The 19,864-nt window shown below is 34.1% G+C and overlaps 1 protein-coding gene across 2 annotated transcripts in view; it reads left to right on the top strand.

Moving 5' to 3' along the window:
- Slain2 (SLAIN motif family member 2) overlaps positions 1 to 19,864 on the top strand; it is a 64,103-nt gene that overhangs the window by 37,300 nt on the left and 6,939 nt on the right. The window contains exons 6-7 of one of the 2 annotated variants that reach the window (XM_020158459.2): positions 260 to 397; positions 10,095 to 10,172. In XM_020158459.2, coding sequence (XP_020014048.1) covers positions 260 to 397; positions 10,095 to 10,172 — 216 coding nt within the window. The remainder of the gene's footprint in view (positions 1 to 259; positions 398 to 10,094; positions 10,173 to 19,864) is intronic. The other variant, XM_020158460.2, reaches the window with a different exon arrangement.

Genomic DNA, 19,864 nt, shown 5'->3' with positions numbered 1-19,864 from the left:
TTTAACTTATATTACTTTTGCTTTCTTTTACTCATGAAGTTACCTTAATTTAGATTTAGATTTAAATATATAAATTGTGGTTCTCTTAGTCTGCCCATTTACAGACTCTAGTTGAGTTTTATATGTAAATTTTTTTAAGCAAGTACTTCCTATTTTTCTCTTTATAATATTTGTAAATAATTTTGTTTTGAATTCTAATTTTTTAATTTGCCATCTGAAATGAATGACTTGATTTTTTAAATTAAAATTGTTATTGTAGAAAAATTAAGACGCAGTCTTCCAAACCTATCCCGAACATCTAACACACAAATTGACTCAGTGAAAAGCAGTAGAAGTGACTCAAATTTTCAAGTGCCAAATGGAGGAATACCTCGCATGCAACCTCAGGCTTCAGCCAGTAAGTATCTTTCTTATGCTTTCAGGTATCAATTAATAACAAAATATGAAAATTATAGATATTTATTTTGTGCTGAAAGATAGCTGTTGCTAAAAGATGATACTCTATTAAAATTTAAAATGTGTCCCTAGGAAATCCCGAATTCTATCAGTACTTATAAAAGTATGAAAGTGTTCTCTACAGAAGTTCAAAATAAACTTAAAGTTTCTTTTAATATAAGATAGGTTTTACTTTTGCTTATCCAAACACATACCCTTAGTAAGTACTTAAATTTTCTTTTTAAAAAAAATCCTCTTTTAGAGTGTCTAGGGCTGGGAATGTAGCTCAGTGGTAGAGTGCTCATCTAGCATGTACAAGGCCCTGAATTTGATCCCCAGCACCACAAAGGTAAAATAAAATATTTAATAGTTCATTATTATATATTTTAGAGCACATAATAATCAAAATAAGCAACTCATTGTTCAAACTTGTAGTGTATTAAATCTGTATCAAAGTTGGATTTTTCTAGCTTTTTCTGTCCAAAACAAAAGTATTTTATGAGGACTTGGATAATCTCACTTTATTTCTGCACCTGATCCTATGAAATTTTTTGTTTTGATTGGCTTGATTTCTTTATCTGCTAAGAATTTTTTTTAAATAAAACATTTAATGAGTATAGATGTCAGATTAATCCAAATTTCTAATCCTACTTAAAATAGACGAAAATTTGAGATGATAAATTGCCTAAAACCATCACTTTTTAAAAAATGGTCAATATTTCTCTATTTGCATTATGTTTCAAAAAGAAATACTTAATAGTTAAAACTGAACTCAAACAGAAAATGAACTTTAGAAATACTAAAATAATACATGTAGATAATTTTTATTTTTGGTGATTAGATGAATATTAACCCATGAATGTGACAGGTCTTTGTAGATGTTAATACTTTTTATTCAATCATTGTTTGTAATAAAGGTTTGAGTTTTTATTTTGTAACAGGAGTATGTTAGTAAAGGCATTTCTACTTTAGCATAGCATATACATTCCTCAAAAGGCTCACATCCTATAATATTGCACATTAAAAATTATAGGAGTTGATGGAGGGAAATAGTACTGGAAATTAAAACCCAGGCATCTTTCTTACTAAACCATTAATAAAAACATGGTCCTATAAAAATACTAGCACAATTAGAGACACGTTAAATCCTTAATGAATAAACTAAATATTCCAGAAAATATAGATAGGACTTCACTTTTTTGAAAAAAGACTTGAAGGTAATTTGATGCAAAGGAAGGGTGGAGACCAGTAAATTAAGGAAACAGATGCAATGTAAGCAAAGATCAAAGAGAATTATTTAGTAAGAACTTCTAAGACAAATTGGCCAAACTGAGCCAAAAAAAATGATACAGGAGTAGATGAACACTGTATACACTACTGTATAGCACGAGGCAATTAAAAAAGAATTGAGATTTTTCTAAAAATATCTGCTTACTAACTAGGATAGATATGAACATGTAATCAAATCAATTTTAAATGAGCTATTGAAACTATTTTTATAACCTTACGAATGCTTGGTATACATCCTTGTTTGTCACAGTGGCTGTGTGACACAAGGGATGCATATTCACTGAGATCCCTGTACCATAGTATCAGGGGTAGCTGTGATATGTTCCATCACTTCTTCAAAGCTGTGAAGAAGTGGTAATAACTGGTTTGTCCATTTGTAACTTGTTGAGTAAAAATGTTGAAAGTACCAATTTTTTAATTCCTTTGCACTGTTCCTTGGCTTTTGTTTAGCTGTCTTCGTGTACTTTTTTTTAGCCACTATTACTTGGTGGCTGAAAAATCAACAGAGCATGCTAGTGGTGTAATTCAGTGGTAGAGTGCTTGCCTAGCACATGCAAAGTCCTGGGTTTGATCACAGCACCACCAAAAAAAAAAACCCCACTAGTAAAAGACACTTGTCTTCTGTAATATAATAACAAATTTTCCTTATTTACCAGTTGCATATGATCATTATGCTGCACCTACATTGATAATCTTATTTAATCCTCAGAACATTTCCATGAAGGAAAAAGGCACAGTTATTAATATGTCTTATAAATTAGAAATTAAAACTTTGAATGGTTAGATAATTTATCTGTGGTTATTCATCTTATAAGTGATGAAGTTTGGTTTCAAACCCTTTATCAGTTCAGCTTCAGAATCCAAGGTTACCTACAGTGATTTGTCAATCCGTTGTTTAGTATCAAGGTATCAGAATCAACCAGGAAGATCATTTCTATGTTTTCTAAGATTTAAAACTACTATTTGAAGTACTGTGGAAAATTGTTAAATTTGTGTACTTCATTTATTCCATTGAATATATGCAAAATGTTTCCATACAAAATTAAATTTTAAACCTAGTTAGTATTCCAGTTCTTAAGAAGTTGATACTGTGAACTGTATAATTAAGAGTGTCATTATGATACTTACTATGGTAATCTTAAACAGTCTAGAAAATATGAGTTTATAACATTTTTTTAAATGAAATTAAGAATAGAATTTGAGAACTGTGCCACACCTGTAATCCCAGCTACTCAAGAGACAAAGATCAGAAGGATCATGGTTCAAGGCCATCCCAGGCAAACAGTGAGATCCCATTTCAACGAATAAAATAATAAAAGTGGGACATGACATGAGTGTCATCCCAGCTATGTGGGGAATGTAAGTAAGAGGATCATGGTCCATGCTGGCCTGGACATAAAATAAGACCCTATCCCAAAAATAACCAAAGCAAAGGCAGGGATGTGACTCAAGTGGTAGAGCACCTTCCTAGCAAACACAAGTCCACGAGTTCAACCCCTATTATCAGGAAACTAGAGAGAGAGAAAAAGACAAGAATTTAAACTCTGTTATCCCTGAAACGGTAAGTGGTAGGTTTGATTTTGTGCCATTAAACCTGTAAATTAATTTGACACTTGAGAATATCCTGTTTCCAAGGGGAGGGGTGTTCCCCTGATATACTTGGCAGACAATGTTAATACAACAGGAAATAAAATGTTAAATCATTAAGAAGATTACACAGTAAAATTCTGCTATACTATAAGTCATGCTTTTATAGCATCTGCACATAGTCCAAAACATTTGTATTTGGCTTTCAGAGATGCTCATTTATATTAAATTATTATGATCTGCATTTTTAAAAAACTTTACATGATAAATCTCTAAGCAGAATCCCAGCAGTTTGATAAAACAGCCATATCTAAATCTTCTTTGCCTCCTTCCATATTGTCAGTACCAACTCTTATTATCCTCAGAATTAAATCAATCCTCAGGGTTCTTCCCTCATCCCTTCATTTGTGCTCTTGAACTGTCCCAGTATCACAAAGCTTCATGGCAATGAAAAATAGTCGTCACAAAAATAGAAGAAAAAGAAATGCTGATGGGAAATGTATTGTCTAGATATTAAACTATAGGATAATTACCTTCCTTAGGCATAATATTACCTGCTGTTTTGCTAGGATTTTTTTATATAGACGAACTGTTTTTCCTCTTTCCCCAACAGTTGATAATTAAGGAATATATAGGAAAAACATAATGCTATGCCAATTATTTATTTACTGTTATGTGAAAAATGTATATAAGCAGAAGAGTACTATGCTTTTCTCAACTAATATATAATTGCTCATTTTTATATTTGCATCTGTAGTAAAGCTTATTTATGATTAAAAATGTCACACATTTATTTTAGTGTTTACTTTCTCAAAAATGTATTTTAAGTAGAAAATCCAGAGTATTTAGCAAGCTTAAAACCTAATATTAAGTTTACTTTATAAAAATATTTAAAGATTTTTATTTAAAGCTAATACTTCATGAAGTATAAAAATATTGTTACCTATTTTTCTATCTTTGATACCTAATCTGATACTATATAACTAGTATATATAGTTTTCATAATAGCCTTTTTATATTGATGGATAATTGTATAAATATAATAGTATTATGTTTTATATGATAAATTATATTTTGTATTTTTGTGTAAACTTCAGTTATTAGTGTAATAGATGTTGCTTTTTGTTTTCTTTCAAGTATTTATTTTTTCAGCTATCAGTGGTAAAGCTTTGGTTCTTACTTGCTGGTCTGCATGAAGCTAACTTTGCAAGATCGCTTATTTCCACCTGTTGGACCACTTTCTTTGCCTTGTTACTATGCCAATCACCTTTTATATGCTTATTTGCTATGGCTGCATTATTGTGGATGCTGGCATTTAAAATGAATGTTGTGACAGTTCTATTTTAAGCTTTTCAGTTATTATCAATTTTCGACTTTTATATTTGGAATATGTGAGTAACTTAAAAAGTTTAAGAAAACCAGAGCATTACAAAGGTCATGGGTACAGATAATTTTTCATTTTCTTGAATTAAAGGAAGAAATGATTGTCAGAGGCAGTTTTTCACAAAACTCTGTTTTTTAACATTATTAAATCACAGCCTTAGCAGTTTAGTTCAGGGTATAGGAATTACTGGCTCATAAGAAGGAAAGTGAAAAGAGTAAACCCCAAGATACCTACTAATTTCAGAAAATACCTAAAATTTGGTTAGTATTTTAAAATGCTTAAAAGTTTTCTTTCACATGCATTATATCAGGTGAACTTCACAAATATACATTTCTTATTTCTATAGAAAAAGAGCACAGATCCATATAAATTATATGAATTTATGCAAGGTCATATAGCTAAAAAAGTGAAAAAACCAAATTACTCCTTCTTCCCAACAACTTCATAAAACTCGTGATTTCCTCCCCATCAATTGTTTGAAATATCTTGCTGACCTAACTGCAGATGAGTATGCATCTTGGGAAACATTCTTGGTTGACTGTATTGGAGCATGATTTGAGGTTGAACTGTAAATAATTTATGATTTATTACACTAGATTAAAATAACTCAACAATATTGATTCACCTGCTTACTTTTTGACTAGTGTAACAATAGTTTTACATAGGATACAGAGTATACTCCAGAACAATAGCATATAGGACCAATATTATGCTCTATACCTTTCACGGAATAAAGTATCCATAGCCATACTGTTCTGAGGCCCCTGAGGAAAGAATTCTCTCTCAATTTCATTTACTACCAAAATACTAAAAGGTGTTTCACTTGAATTTTGCATAATTATGAAACATAAATTAAAATAAATCTTGTTACATATAACTGTGAAATGGACTAATCTAAGAATGAATAAAATACTTAACGAAACATCAGTTTAAAGATTAGTAGTGCAGTGTTATTGAGTTACCATAGATTTTATAAATAAGTATTTTTTGGCCTTTACCTCTACATATTTTGATTGAATACATCTAGGATGGAGACCCAGAATCTCATTTTTAGAAGTGTGTCAACTGATTTTGAGGCAAATCCAACTTTGAGAACTATTTATTTTGACCTGACTGTGAAGGACCTTAACTGAGATTGAATGGTTTATTTCGTGGAATAAACATATAAGTTTAGATCTCTAGATTTTGTTCAGTAGTCAGTCACTTGTGTGTTCCTTAAATATTCAGTAGAAATTATTGGGTGTCTGTTAGGTCTGCAGTGCTAAGAATGTAAATGTAGATAAGACAGCCTATGCCCTCCAATAGCAGAAAATGATAGACTGAACTTCTGTGGAAACAGAGACATTAAACTCACTAGCATGAAGGGGTTTCAGGAAAGATACCAAAGGATATATTAGCCAGCTTGGGAAGAGTTTTATATGAATTGCCAGAGGAAGAAGGGAAGTGTAGGTTTTCCCACCAGTGAAGTCCAAATTCTTAATAGTGACATCCTGATTCTACTTGTTTTGTATGACCGAAGTGCAGGGTGCAGGATGGGAGCATTGATGAGGGATGAGAGGTTGGAAGTAGGAAGCGGACTGTGAGAGTTTCTAAATATCATACTAATGGAATTCCATCCTGTAAGCATTAGGAGCCATGGTGAGCTTTAATCAAAGTTGCTTCTTAGAAACTTTAATCTGATATCAATATGGAGAATGGACTAAATTGAAGAGAGATTAGAAATTGCTATTTATTGTGTAACCTGGGCAAGAAATGAAGACTTAAACAGAGGTGATGAGGGAATAATAAAATCTAGGTGATCTTTTTTTTTTAATAACTAGAAAATAACTTGGTAACACTGAGAAGATTGACGGTGCAGAGAGAGACTCAAAGGATGACTGAATCAGAATTTGTAAGCAATAAGAGGTCTTAAACAAAATGGGGCACCAGAATTATTTTAACTAATTAATGGCCATTCATGGTGGCTTATGCTCACTTAGTGTGTATCACTTGGAAAAGATTATTTTTAACAATCCTATATGACAAAACTGTGTCCAATAACATTCATGAAATGAATGACTTAGAGTAATAAAGGCAAGGATAAATGGCAACGGTTAAAATGTTTTTATCAAACTTTGTATTTTAGAACTGTGTCAGTAAAAAAAAAAATTACCACTACAGTACAACAAGAAAATAGTATTTTAAATTACATGGATGGGGGGAATATAGCTCAGCTGGTAAACTGCTTGCCTAGCATGCATGGCCCCTGGGTTCAGTCCTTAGTACTACAAAAATTAATTGCATTGATTTTTTTTTTCTGAACAAGGGAAGATATCTTTACATATTGACCTTTCAAAGTAATGAAATTCCAGGTTTAGCTTCTGGAAATTTGTCAGTAATTTCTTCAGAATTGATCTTTGCACATCGAGGCTCAACATAGTAGTCAGATTTATCAGTCTATTTTTACTCATATTTGGTGGAAAAAACATTGTCTTTAAATTTTAATTTTAAAAGGTTTTCCCCCCTCAAAGCAACTGATATACAAGTAGGAAAACCCTTCAACATAAGGAGAAATTGGGTAGAGAGTCATAAATTCTCATTTTATAATAAATTCCAGAAATTGCCATACAGTCCAGGCCTTAGTTTGAGGGAGAATTAAGTCTACTGACTTTTAAATGTCTACACAGTTGAAAAATTTAAACGCAAACTCAAAAGTCACATATATTAACAGAATCAAGATAACTCGTATTCTCTTTAATTCTCTTCTTCTCTTGATGTACCTGAATGGAGTAAAAAGGATTGGCTGTAAGGAGATCCAAAAAAGACACCGTTCTTATCCAAAAATAGTGTGATGAAGGTCTGAATTGGGTATTTAGGAGATTATGAAGAAAGTATAAACCTAAGAAACTATACGGGATGAGTAAACGGATTTTGAAGTAAGAAAATTTGAGCTAGAATGCCTTGGAAAATGGTGGCATATGTTTGCCAGAAATACAGAAGCTTTTATTGGAGCTGATTTGTGGAGGAAGACATTACCCTAAGTAATGAGCATCAAAGACAAGTTGCTTGATGTAGCATCTCTGCTTCTCACAATGCTAATTGGAATTACATAAATATTAAAAGAGAAAACAAGGAAAAATTTAAGCCATAAATATTTTCAAACACCTAACACATTGAAGTCTATTATTTTGGGAAGATTTGGAGTGTTTCACTTAAACTAGAAATGATTTTATCTTTCTTTAGAAAACTGATCAAAAGATAATCAGATTAAAATTTAGTTTTGTTCTTATTTGATTAACATTATGTGACTGTGGTATTTTATGAAAATCATTCATATCATTCAGTTGTATCAGACAAATGTAGAATTTGCTGCCTGGTTCTATATGTAACGTGATACTTCGAATTCCTGGTAAACAGTTTTCCTTTGTCTATAGATGCCATTGTTGTGACATTTGTGAAATTTGGAGGATATAGTCTGTTGGATTCACAATAGCTGTGAATTCAAGTAGGATTTTATTACAGATTGCATTTGATATTGAACCCTCATTAAAAGTTTAATAGCTAATAGTTGCAGATTGCCAGCATATATTCAGTTGGTTTCCTTTTGTTTTCATTTACAACTAAGCCTGCTTTCTGTTCTTCAAACATACTTGGCATGCCCCAATTCAGTATTCTTTACTATTGCTTTTTGCTCAATCTGGAATGCTTTCTCCCCTTATCTACACGGCTCACTTCCACTCTTCCTTCAGATCTTTGTACAAATGTCATCTTAGGGAAATCTTTCCTGCTCACCTGATTTATAATTGCAACTTAAATCTCCTGTTTCTTATCCCCCTTTCCTACTTATTTTTTCTCCTTAGCAACTGTTACTCTCTGGAAAGCTATATATTTTGCGATTTTATTGTCTCTATCCGTTTCCTAGTTATTCCATGAGAATAAGAACTGTGTCTTCTCTATTTGGCTGCTGAGTCCATTGTATCCAAAACAGTATCTGGAATAAAGCAGATACTCAACTATTTGACTAACTGAAAACAGGATGGATGGGTAGATGGATGGACGAAAACATATGAGTAAATATGCAAAGAATATTTGATGATAGTATAGTTATCCTGTATTTTTGTGGTATAGATAAAAGGTAACCAATTATAAAGTTGATTTTTTTTCAGTATGAAAAAGTTTTTGCTAGTCTACCTGATAATATTTGAGTTAAATTGGCACCAAGCATTGTTTAGCTACATTAATGTATAGAGTGCTATAAGAATTGGAAATCAAATACATTTCTTTTAAAAGATTATTAGCTGTGAGAAAACTATAGTTTTTTTTCAGCATTGATAGAGTGAAGCAAATTCTTCCCTTTGTTCTCTTTGATGGTAGATCAAATATTCCTTTATAACCCCAATAATTGTGGCCTGCCTAGACTTGTAGGGATGTATTCTCTTTTATTTATTTATTTTTTCGTAGGTAAATCCTTGAAGTATATGAAATCTAACTTTCCAGTCAATAAAATGACATTTTAGAGCCTCTTATAAGTGACTGCACTGGTAAGTGTGGGACTCTGGTCATTGGAGTCCACAGGAGCCATGGTAACTGTATATTTCAGTAATTGGAATCACTTTCACTCTACAAAGCCCTGAGCTGCATCTTACATGTCAGTTGTGAGCATTTAAGTGTAGCTAATAGATTAGAAATTTGGGGGGAAGCTTGGCATTCTTTATTGATCAGTTTAAAAGATAGGTGCTCTGACTCATCCAAACCCCTCAACCCACACCAACATGCACACACAAACACACACATCTATATGCATATGTACATAGCCTAGATATACTGCTACCCAAAATCTGAGGTTAAGATTAGTTGGATTTGTAGCAAGATCATGTCGAACATGTTAAAGCCACCAAATTGTGACTTTCAGAGAACTTGCCTGGTTCTGAGTTTTCTTCTCCTTTTTGAGTATGGGGATTACTGTTTTATTTTTAGGGCAATTCGTCTAACAATAACTGCTTTGCCAAAATGCGCTTTTTTGCATTGAACAAGTGTTGCATTTATTTTCTTTTATTCTGTGTGCTTGCATTCATCACTTTTATCTTTGTATTTGTATTCTTTGCAACCTGCAGCATGTTTGCTGGTGGTATGTTTTCTCTTTGACATTTCAACTGATTGACATATTAGAGATTTTTTTCATCTACAAGAAACGAGTTGTAGAAAAGTATGCAATATGCATTAAGATTTTCATCCTTTTTCTTTTCCAACTTACTGCACTAAGCATCACTTAAGAATTCCTCTGCTAGGATTCTAATATAAAACATATTTTCACCTATGGTTTCTGTTCCTTGATTAAAATTTGTATTAAAAATTACAGAAGCTATAGCGTTTATCTTGTACTTCTAGGCAAATATTACAATTCCTTATTTTTCAACAGCTTCGCAAAGGCTGAAAAATTTGCCTCGTACTTCCCTCAAAGCCAAACAGTTGCTTCAAACTTCATCTACAAAAAGAGGTAATTACAGCCTCTTACTAAGTTTAAAATTTCAGCACATGGTATAGCTAAATCTTATGCCTTGTGGCATTCTGAATCAGTGATGTCTACAAGGCACATTTCAGTCTTCTTCTTCTTCTTCTTTTTCTTCTTCTTCATAATTGGATTAAACCTCTGTTATGTGAATAAATCCAGAAGAAACATATTTACTACAGAGGTAGGTATTGGTGTTCCTCTGAAAGGAGGGAATAATAGAAAATTTATAATTTTTCTTACCACCCTAAATACATAAATTAATAAGTGCTCTAAAATGAATCAAATGTCAGACATTCTTTATCTCAGTGTTTCTCCCCCTTGTACATTGATTTTCAGGTTTACTTATCTGTAAGATAAAATAGGTTTAACTGAAGTTAAAGCACAAGTTATTGTAGTCATCTGATATTTTTGTAATGTTTATGGAGTGGTAGCTTTTGTAAGAATGCTGTGGTGACAAGGGAGGGGTGAGGGTAGGTAAGACACCTAAAAAACAAGCTAGCATTTGTTGCCCTTAATGCAGAGAAACTAAAGCAGATACCTTAAAGCAACTGAGGCCAATAGGAAAAGGGGAACAGGTACTAGAGAAAAGGTTAGATCAAAAAGAATTAACCTAGAAGGTAACACCCACGCACAGAAAATCAATGTGAGTCAATGTCCTGTATAGCTGTCCTTATCTCAACCAGCAAAAATCCTTGTTCCTTCCTATTATTGCTTATACTTTCTCTACAACAAAATTAGAAATAAGGGCAAAATAGTTTCTGCTGGGTATTGAGGGGGGCGGAGAGGGAGGGGGCGGAGTGGGTGATAAGGGAGGGGGTAGGGGCAGGGGGGAGAAATGAACCAAGCCTTGTATGCACATATGAATAATAAAAGAAAAATGAAAAAAAAAATATACACCAAAAAAAATTAATTTTTAATAAAAGTGTCAAAACATAAAAAAAAAAAAAAGAATGCTGTGGTAAAGAAATGTATGAAAGTTGGACATCAAAGCTATATAATATTGGTTCCAGGAGACTGAATGTAGGATAGGGTAGGTAGAAGAACATAAAATGGAGAAAAACAGGGGCATTGGGCAGACCAACAGTACTAAGAATGAGTGGAAGCCTCAGGGACAGGCAGTGAGGAAGAATATTACCGGGGGCATGTGGGTATCCCCGTAACTTGAGAGCACCATAAGATATGCAGGGCTGTAAAGGACTAAAAGAAAGTATGAGGGAAGAGGAAGGGCTGAGATCTGATTTAGTGAAAAAAGTTATTAATATGGTTACAAAAGTACGACAGTGGATATTTTAGCAAATCCATTAAGTGTTCTAACAATGATTTAGTGAATCGAAAGTAAAGAATTAGTTTCAGATAACAGAATCTAAAGGAAAGAAAATAGTGAAATAGAAATGTGGGATATGGGAGTATAAATATCACAAGTTGTCCATAGGCCTCCAATACAGATACCTTTTGGTACTGTATCAGGAGTAATAAACTGCATAGATTATGTTTTCATGATGTGATAGGAGATGACTTTAGAAGTCTAGAAAAGGGTCCTTATTATCTAAAAGTTTACAGAAAGGAAAGAATTACAATGCACTCTTTAGTTCTGCAATGGGCAGTATTTACATAGTCATAATAATATAAACACTGCAATCAGATTTAACCAACAATTATAATATAGCTATATTGGCAGAAAGAGGTACTTCTGGAAGGCTGAAGTGAGGATCAATAAGAAAGTTTGATCTCATTTAATCTATGAGAAAGCCAGTAGATACAGCCTAAAACTGATGACTCAAACCAATGGTATACATGTATCACTGAAAAAACAGAGATAAATAACAAAGGGAGGAAAACCTTAAGAGTTACAGACTCAGCAGTCCCACTACTGGGTGGGCATATATAGAAAGGAAGTGAAATCAGTTTGCTGAAGAGATATCTGCACTCAACATTTATTGTAGCACTTTCACTACAGACAAGATTTAGAATTAACTTAAATAGATTAATGGATTTTTAAATGGAATATATACACAACGGAGTACTGTTCAGGCACTAAAAAGGATGAAATCCTGTAATTTGCAACAGCATGAACGGACATTTTGCTAAGTGTAATGGGTCCGGCACAGTGACAAATACTGCATAATCTTACTCACATGGATTCTCAAAAAGTTGACCTCATAGAAGTAAAGTAGAATAATAGTTACTAAAGATGACAGACGGAGGAAAGGAAAGGTGGGAAGATTTGTCAGTGGGTACAAAGTTAGAAGTGAATAGGAAGAATAAGTTCTGATGTCCTGTTGCATAGGGCAACTATGATTAACAACAAGGTATCTGTTACGTATATTTCAAAATAGACGAGGTTTTTGAATGATCTCACTACAAAAAAAATGATAAATAAATGAGGTGATAGACATGCTAAGTTCCCTGATTTGATTATTAACACAATGATGAATCAAAACAACACATTTTACCCCATAAATATACATATAGAATTGTTTGGGAGCCTTGGACTTCTTTTCTGAGACTTCCAGATTTTTTCTTAGTACTCCCTCAACTATGGGTGAGAGACAGATGAAAACAGATGAACTGGGCTTGAGGTATGAAAAAAAGGTATAAAGACTTATGCTTTCTAAAACAGGACAAGAGATTACTAAACCATAATAAAATAATGGGGGATATTAAGTTTATATATATATTTGTTGTGTTTGTAAGCTGCTTTATGATGTTTTTTGACATCAGATAGGTTTATATTAAGTGTTTACTTAAAGACTTTATGTTGTTGCATTTATCAGGATAAAAAGATAAGAACTTCTGGCCAATTTTTTTCAGTTTACCTTTAAGGGTTACTCTGTTTTTGTGACTCTGACCTTCCAAACTGCTTATTCTCCATGATCAGATGACAAGACAATCCAGTCTCAACTATTATGAACTAGAATTCCTGCATCTCTAGTTATCTTGACTTAGTAAAAGAAAGGAAGCTTGTATATATTATGTGTTCTACTTTTATTTGTTTTTATCTCTTCCTTATTCAATAATCCACGCTTTCATATTTTGGTGTTGTAATTTCGGGATTGTCATACCCCTTCTCTGTAATTTCTGAACCAATTAAGAAATAGATGTAGGATATTGGATAAGATAGAATTTTGAATATTAGCTTAACTACTAGTGAAGCTGAATTGATGAACACCTTTTGGATCCAAAACCCTCTCCACCAAGAGTAACCACTCTTCTGAATATTTAAAACAGTCACTTTCTTACTTTTCTCTAGTTTTTTCATGTGTACAGATGGTGATTAAACTGTAGTTTGCCTTTCTTTTTTTTTCCCTCACCCTGACACAGGGTCTCAGAATATGTAGCTCAGCTGGCCTTGAACTCACTGTGTGGCCCTGGGATGGCATTGAACCTGAGATTCTCCCACCTCAGTCTCCCAAGTACTGGTATTACAGGCATGCATCACCATGACTGGCATTTCCTTTTTAATATATGCCTTTTCCTAAGTTTCTCTTATTTTATAGTTTTCCCCTATCTCATTTGTTTGTTTGTTTGTAGAAACTACTAGGTCATTTTTTCTATAGTTTCTTACACATCAGATTTTAGTGATTGCTTTTCTATGACATCATTGAGTATATTTCCCTGTGTTTCTGTAAATTGATAATTGGATATAGATAATTCATTAGGTTCAGTTTGGTTATTACATTGGTGGTGATGTGTCTTCATCATTGAGTGGGATTTCCTTTTGTGATATTAATAGTCATTGATGCTCACTGCCAAGATCCTTAATTCATTAGATGTTACAGAACCAGCTCTTTGTTTTATTGATTTTTTTCCCCATTTTTCTGTTTTCAATTTCATTGATTTCTGCTCTTCATTATATCCTTATTTTGGATTTATTTTAACCTTCTTTTTCTAGGTTCTTGAAGTATGAGCTTAGATAACTGATTTAAAACTTTTCCTCAGGCAGTGGCACATGCCTGGTGTCCATCAAAAGTATCACAGGAGACTGAGATGAGGAGAATTGTGGTTTCAGGTCAACCTGGGCAAAAAAGTTTGCAAAACCCCATCTTAATGGGGTTGGAAGTGGTGGCATACCTGTCATCCCAGTAACAGACAGGAAGCATAAATAGGAAGATTGCGGTCCAGGCTAACCTGGGCAAAAAGTGAGACCTTATCTCTAGAGTAGCCATAGAAAAAAGGGCTGGAGGCAAAGCTGAAGTAGTACTGTGCCTGCCTAGCAACTGCAGAGCCCTGAATTCTAAACCCCAGTACCACAATAACAACAACAAAAAAAACCTTTTCCTCTTCCTTGAGCTAATCATGGTGGCTCATGCCTGTAATTCCAGCTACTTGGAGCCAGAGATCAAGAGGATCACAGTTTGAGGTGATCCTCAACCAATATCTATCTCAACCAATATCTGTCTCAACCAATAACTATCTCAACCAATAACTGAGCACATAGTGTGCAGCTGTCATAACAGCTATGTGGAATGGGTACATAGGATCGCAGACTAAGGATGGCCAGGGCAAAAATGTAAGACCCTATTCAAAAAATACCTAGGATGTGAGGGTGATCTAGCTGCGACATCTGTCACCCCATTGATTGCCAGGGTTGATTCGGCTGATCTGGCTGGCTAGGCAGGTGTCCCCTTCCTCACTCACTGCTCGATATGCATCCCTCCCGAAGCTGCGCGCTCGGTCGAAGAGGACGACCATCCCTGATGTTCTTTGGTCAAGGGTACACTAGTAGTTGTGCTCCCCTGCTAGAACCCCAAAACAAGCTCTCAAAAAATACCTAAAGGGGTATGATTCAGGGAATATAGAGTGCTTGCCTAGCAGGCACGAGGCCCTGAGTTCAGCCACCAGTACCACCAAAAAAAAAAAATTGCTCTTCCTAGTTATGCCCCATAATTTTGATATGTTGTATTTTAATTTTTATTCCATTACAGTTTATTTTTATTTCCACTAAGAAATGTATTACTTAATTTCCAAGTGTTTAAAGATTATCCCTTTATCTTTTTATTTTATCTAGTGTGCTTCTATTATGATCAGAGAATGTACTTTTTATAAGTTATTCTTTTAGAATTGTTAAGATTTGCTTTCTGGCCCAGCATATGGTCATTTGGGTGCTCGAAAAGAGTATATATATACTGTGCTGTCGTTGAGTGAAATGTTGGCTAGATCCTGTTCTAAATGTCAGTTAGCTGCTTGGGTAAATAGTGTCACTGAGTCCTTTCTGTCCTTGCTACTTTTCCTGTCTAGTTCTGTCAGTTGTTTAAAGGGTGACAGAGAGGTAGATTTGTCTACTTGTCCATTCAATTCTATCAGTTTTTCCTTCATGTATTTATACCTTTGTTATTTAGTATTATTCATTTAGAAATCTATGTCTTCTTGGTAGTTTAAACCTTACATCATAATCATAATGTATTATCCTCCATCACCTTTGGCAATTTCCTTAATTATCTGATATATTAATGTAGCTTTCCCTTGTATTATTTACAGGAGAGAAAGTTTTCCATCCATTTACTTTCAATCTCCCGATGTTTTATTTGAAGTGAGTGACTTATAGACAGTATAAAGTTACATTTTTAACCCACTCTGCCAACTCTCTGCCTTTTAATTGGCGTATATAAATCACTTACATTTCATGTAATTATTGATATGTTAAGGCCTATGTGTGCCATTTTATTTGTTGTTTTCTATTCTGTTTTTCATTTCTTTTGTTTTCTTTTTCTTGCCTTCCTGGTGTTTATTCAAACATTCTTTAGAATCCCATTTTGACATTGTTTTTGAGAGCATATATTTGCATAGTTATTAATAGTGGTTGCTCTAAGTATTATGTACAAATAACAGTCTGGTGGTGTCATCATCTTACAAATTTAAGTCAAGTACACAAGGGCCTTTCTTTTATTTTCCTCTACTTTGTCCCATTTTGATACAATAGTCTTAATCCTCTACATACTGCTTGAATTGGGCTTCGCTTAAGTGGTAGAGTGCCTGCCTAGCAAGCATGAGGCCCTGAGTTCAAAACCCCAGTCCTGCTAAAAAAAAAATCTGAATTTTTACTTCAATATCATTTTTGAAAACTCAAGAGGGAAGGGGAAACCCATTGTGTTTGCCCATATTTTTGCTTACCTAGTCCTCCTCTCTAATGTCCATGTTTCCTTCTTCTTATCATTGCCTTTGTTTTAGGAAAGTTTTTTAGCTGTCCTCTTGGGGTAGTTCTGATGGCCACAAATTCTCTTGGCTTTGCTTTGTCTGAGAATGTCAATTTTCCCTTAAACCTTAAAGGGTATTACCTCAGGGAATAGGATTCTGGATTGATAGTTCTTTTAGCTCTTGAAAAGTATTGTGCCACTTTTCTTCTGGCCTCTGTGATTTATGACAACAAATCCACCATCATTAGAATTGGTTTTTTTCTCCCAATAACGTAAGTTATTTCTCTCTCCTGATTTCCAAGGGTTTTGTTTTTTGCTTTTGTTTTTTGCCTTTAGTTTATAGAAGTGGATATGTCTTGGCATGGATTTCTTTGGATTTATTTTGTTTGGTGTTTGCTTGACTTCTAGAATCTATAGATTTATGTCCTTTGCCATTTTGGGGGAATTTTTAGCCATTATTTCTCAGAATACTATTTAAGCCTTTCTTCTTTTCTTCCAAGACTTTAATGACATGTGAATATTAAATCTTTTGTTACAGTCCCTGAAGCTCAGTTTGGTTTTTTTTTCTGTTTTATCTGTGTTGTTCAGAGTAAGTTGTTTCTTTTGTTCTCTCTAGTTCACGTATTCTTTTGCTCTGTTTTACTTTTGAGTCTATCAAGGGTTTTTATTTTTTTTTGGTTATTATATTTTTTAGTCCTAAAATTTCCATTGTATTTTTCTTTATAGCTTCTATTTCTCTCATCCAAGCACTAACTATCCCTGTTTAGCTTCCAACATCAGAGGAGATCAGGCACAGTCAAGGTGATATGACTGTAGAATATCTATCCTCCATTTCTTTGCTAAGAATTTTTGTTCTTGCATGTTTTAAGTATATTTGAAATTGTTCTTTGAATAATTTTATGGTGACTGCTTTAAAGTCCTTATCAGATAATTTGAACATCTCTGTCATCATGGTGTTGGCATCTACTGATTGTGGGTATGTGTTTGCTTGTTTTTGTTTTTTTGGTTTTTTTTTTTAACTCAATTTGAGATCTTCCTAACTCTTAGTATGACAAGTTATTTTTTATTGAAATCTGGTCTTTTTTTTAATTCTGTTAAGAGATTCTGGATCTTCTTTGAACCTTTTTTTAAATGCCTTTCCCTAACAGTCTTCAGTAATTTGTATGGGAGTCACTGTAGCAGGGACAAGGGGGAAGCATTTTGTTGTTAACAGGTGGTAGAAGCAACCCATTCTCTACTCGATATCTGTTGACACCTGAAGGGAAGAGTCTGGTGGGTGGAGATAGAAGTTTTGATTTCCCATAAGAGCTGTCTCTACTGACACTGGTGGATTTTGTTACCACTGAGCAGTCCTGACTCAACTAGGGCTCAGTCAACTCAAGAGAAAAAAGAGTACTTTATTACTTCTGGGAACATGATGTAGGGATGGAAATACAGGCTCTCTGCAAGGTCTCAACTCACACCATGGGACTGGACTTCATTGCCAGACATTAGATATAGAAGTTCCAGCTGCTTACATGGCTTTCTCTGATACGTCCCAGAAGAAGGTGTTGGTGGGTCTTCTTACAGCCACACACACAAAGTCTATGCTTCCTACTGGGCCTTCACTGATGTCTACCACTTGTGAGTATTTGGTTGGAGAATAATAGTTATCATCTAAAAGTTTTTGTCTGCTACACTCAATAGCTAACTTTTTTTATCTTCAAGTCTGAGATATATGAGAAAAAAACAAAACCCCGGGAACTTACTACCATTATCATACCTTGGGTCCCAAGGTCACTAGGTAGTCTGCCCTTTCTCCACTTTTAGAATCTTATGCATGTTTTGTATATAGTGCCCAGAGTTTTAATAGGGAAAAATACATATGTGTTCCTGGGTACAAAGCTCTGTGATTTGTATTGTTTTTAAATATCAGGAGACAGCTGTTTCCTGAGCATAATTGCTAACAGTTAAAATGTTGGTCAGAATTTTCAGAGGAAATGATGCTTTTATTAATGCCTAATTCTAAGATAAAATTTGGGTAAGACATTCACAACCTTGTAGATCTAATCCAGTATTTGTAAGGCTAATGTGGAAATGAAACAGTCAGTGCTCATGACTTTAATCTACTTAATTTCACCATACCCTTACAGCGTCACTACAGGAGGAAGGATAGGATTTTGTGGTCATTCTGACCTGTTTTTCATCTACTCTCAACTCCTTAAACTTTCCAAGATGCTTTTTGGAATTTATGGCCCTCTTCTCTGAAAGTGACCACTGATTGAAACTTTTATCTCTTCTAAAACTTTCATCCCTGTCAAAAGGAAAACCCTAGTCTGAAAGCTCCCAACTATGGTGAAAGCAAGTTCTGAAGATGGCTTTTCTGCAATTGGTACTGAATGGGGAAAGTCCAGGCCCTATTCATACAAAGGTTGTGGCAAGAGAAATTAGAGATAAGGCTCCTTGGTTATTCCATGAGCCTTTCATTTATATCAGTTTACTTCATATATTTTAGGTACGTGTCTCTCTCTGTGTGTGTGTGTGTGTGTGTGTGTGTGTGTGTGTGTGTGTGTGTGTGTGTGTTCTGTTCTAGTACTAAATTGATTTCTGTAACATTTTCAACTCTATCCCTGATGGTAATATTTTTTTCTGATCATTGTTGTAGACATTCTGGGTTTTTCATGATCAGTGCTTATATGGTCGTGCTTTTCCATGCTTTTGGCCTCTTTGTATCTAAAATATTTTTATATAGCATGTAGCTGTTTCATGCTTTTTTATCCATACTCACAATCTCTGCCTTGTACAGTGATTACCATTTCATGATTATCAATATGGTTTGTTTAAAATCTACCATTTCGCCATTTGTGTTCTAGTTCTCCATTTAGATTTTTGTTCTTATAGTGCCTTTCTTCCATTCTTTTTTTTAACTCAGTATTTTTTTAGAGTTCCATTTTATCTTCACTGTTGGCTTATTTTCTACATATCTTTTTTAAAAGTGATTGCTCATGGGTGTGCATAAAATTTATTTTCAAAAAATGTCCCATCAATGAATATTTTCTCAAGGGCCAGTAGTAGTTTAGGCTTTTGGGGAATATAGTACTTGTTCCACCTACTCAACTCTGCTGATGTACTTGAAAGTAACCATAGACAACATATAAGCAAATGGGTATTTCTGTGTTCTAATAAAACTATTTACCAAGCAGTCAACTTGCCCAGGGGCAATAGTTTGCAAACCCTTCCCTTAGAGCCTTGTTTTTAAGCTTTGTTAGAGCAAATTTAGAGTAGCCTTTATTCAAGGGCTATTAAGGCTTGACCCTTATAGAGTATCTCCTGGTTGCTTTTGGATTATCACCAACATATTTGTTAGACAGTCTCCATTGTAGCTGGTTGAAACTCAAATGTCCAGACATTGTGTGTGAGCATTGGTAGCTGTTTAGTTTATAGTCCTCCAGTCCTCCTTTGCCCATTCTCATAGAGCTTCACTTTCTTCATGCTCAGCCAAAGAGTGAAGCAGACCCTTTAAGCTGAGTTCTGGAGGCCTTCTGAGCAGCTCTTTCCTCTAAG

Source organism: Castor canadensis, chromosome 9 (assembly GCF_047511655.1).
Source record: "Castor canadensis chromosome 9, mCasCan1.hap1v2, whole genome shotgun sequence".
In the NCBI taxonomy this organism is placed as follows: domain Eukaryota; kingdom Metazoa; phylum Chordata; class Mammalia; order Rodentia; family Castoridae; genus Castor; species Castor canadensis.
Note: the sequence above shows the minus strand (reverse complement) of the source record. Positions and strands in the feature narration are given on the sequence as shown.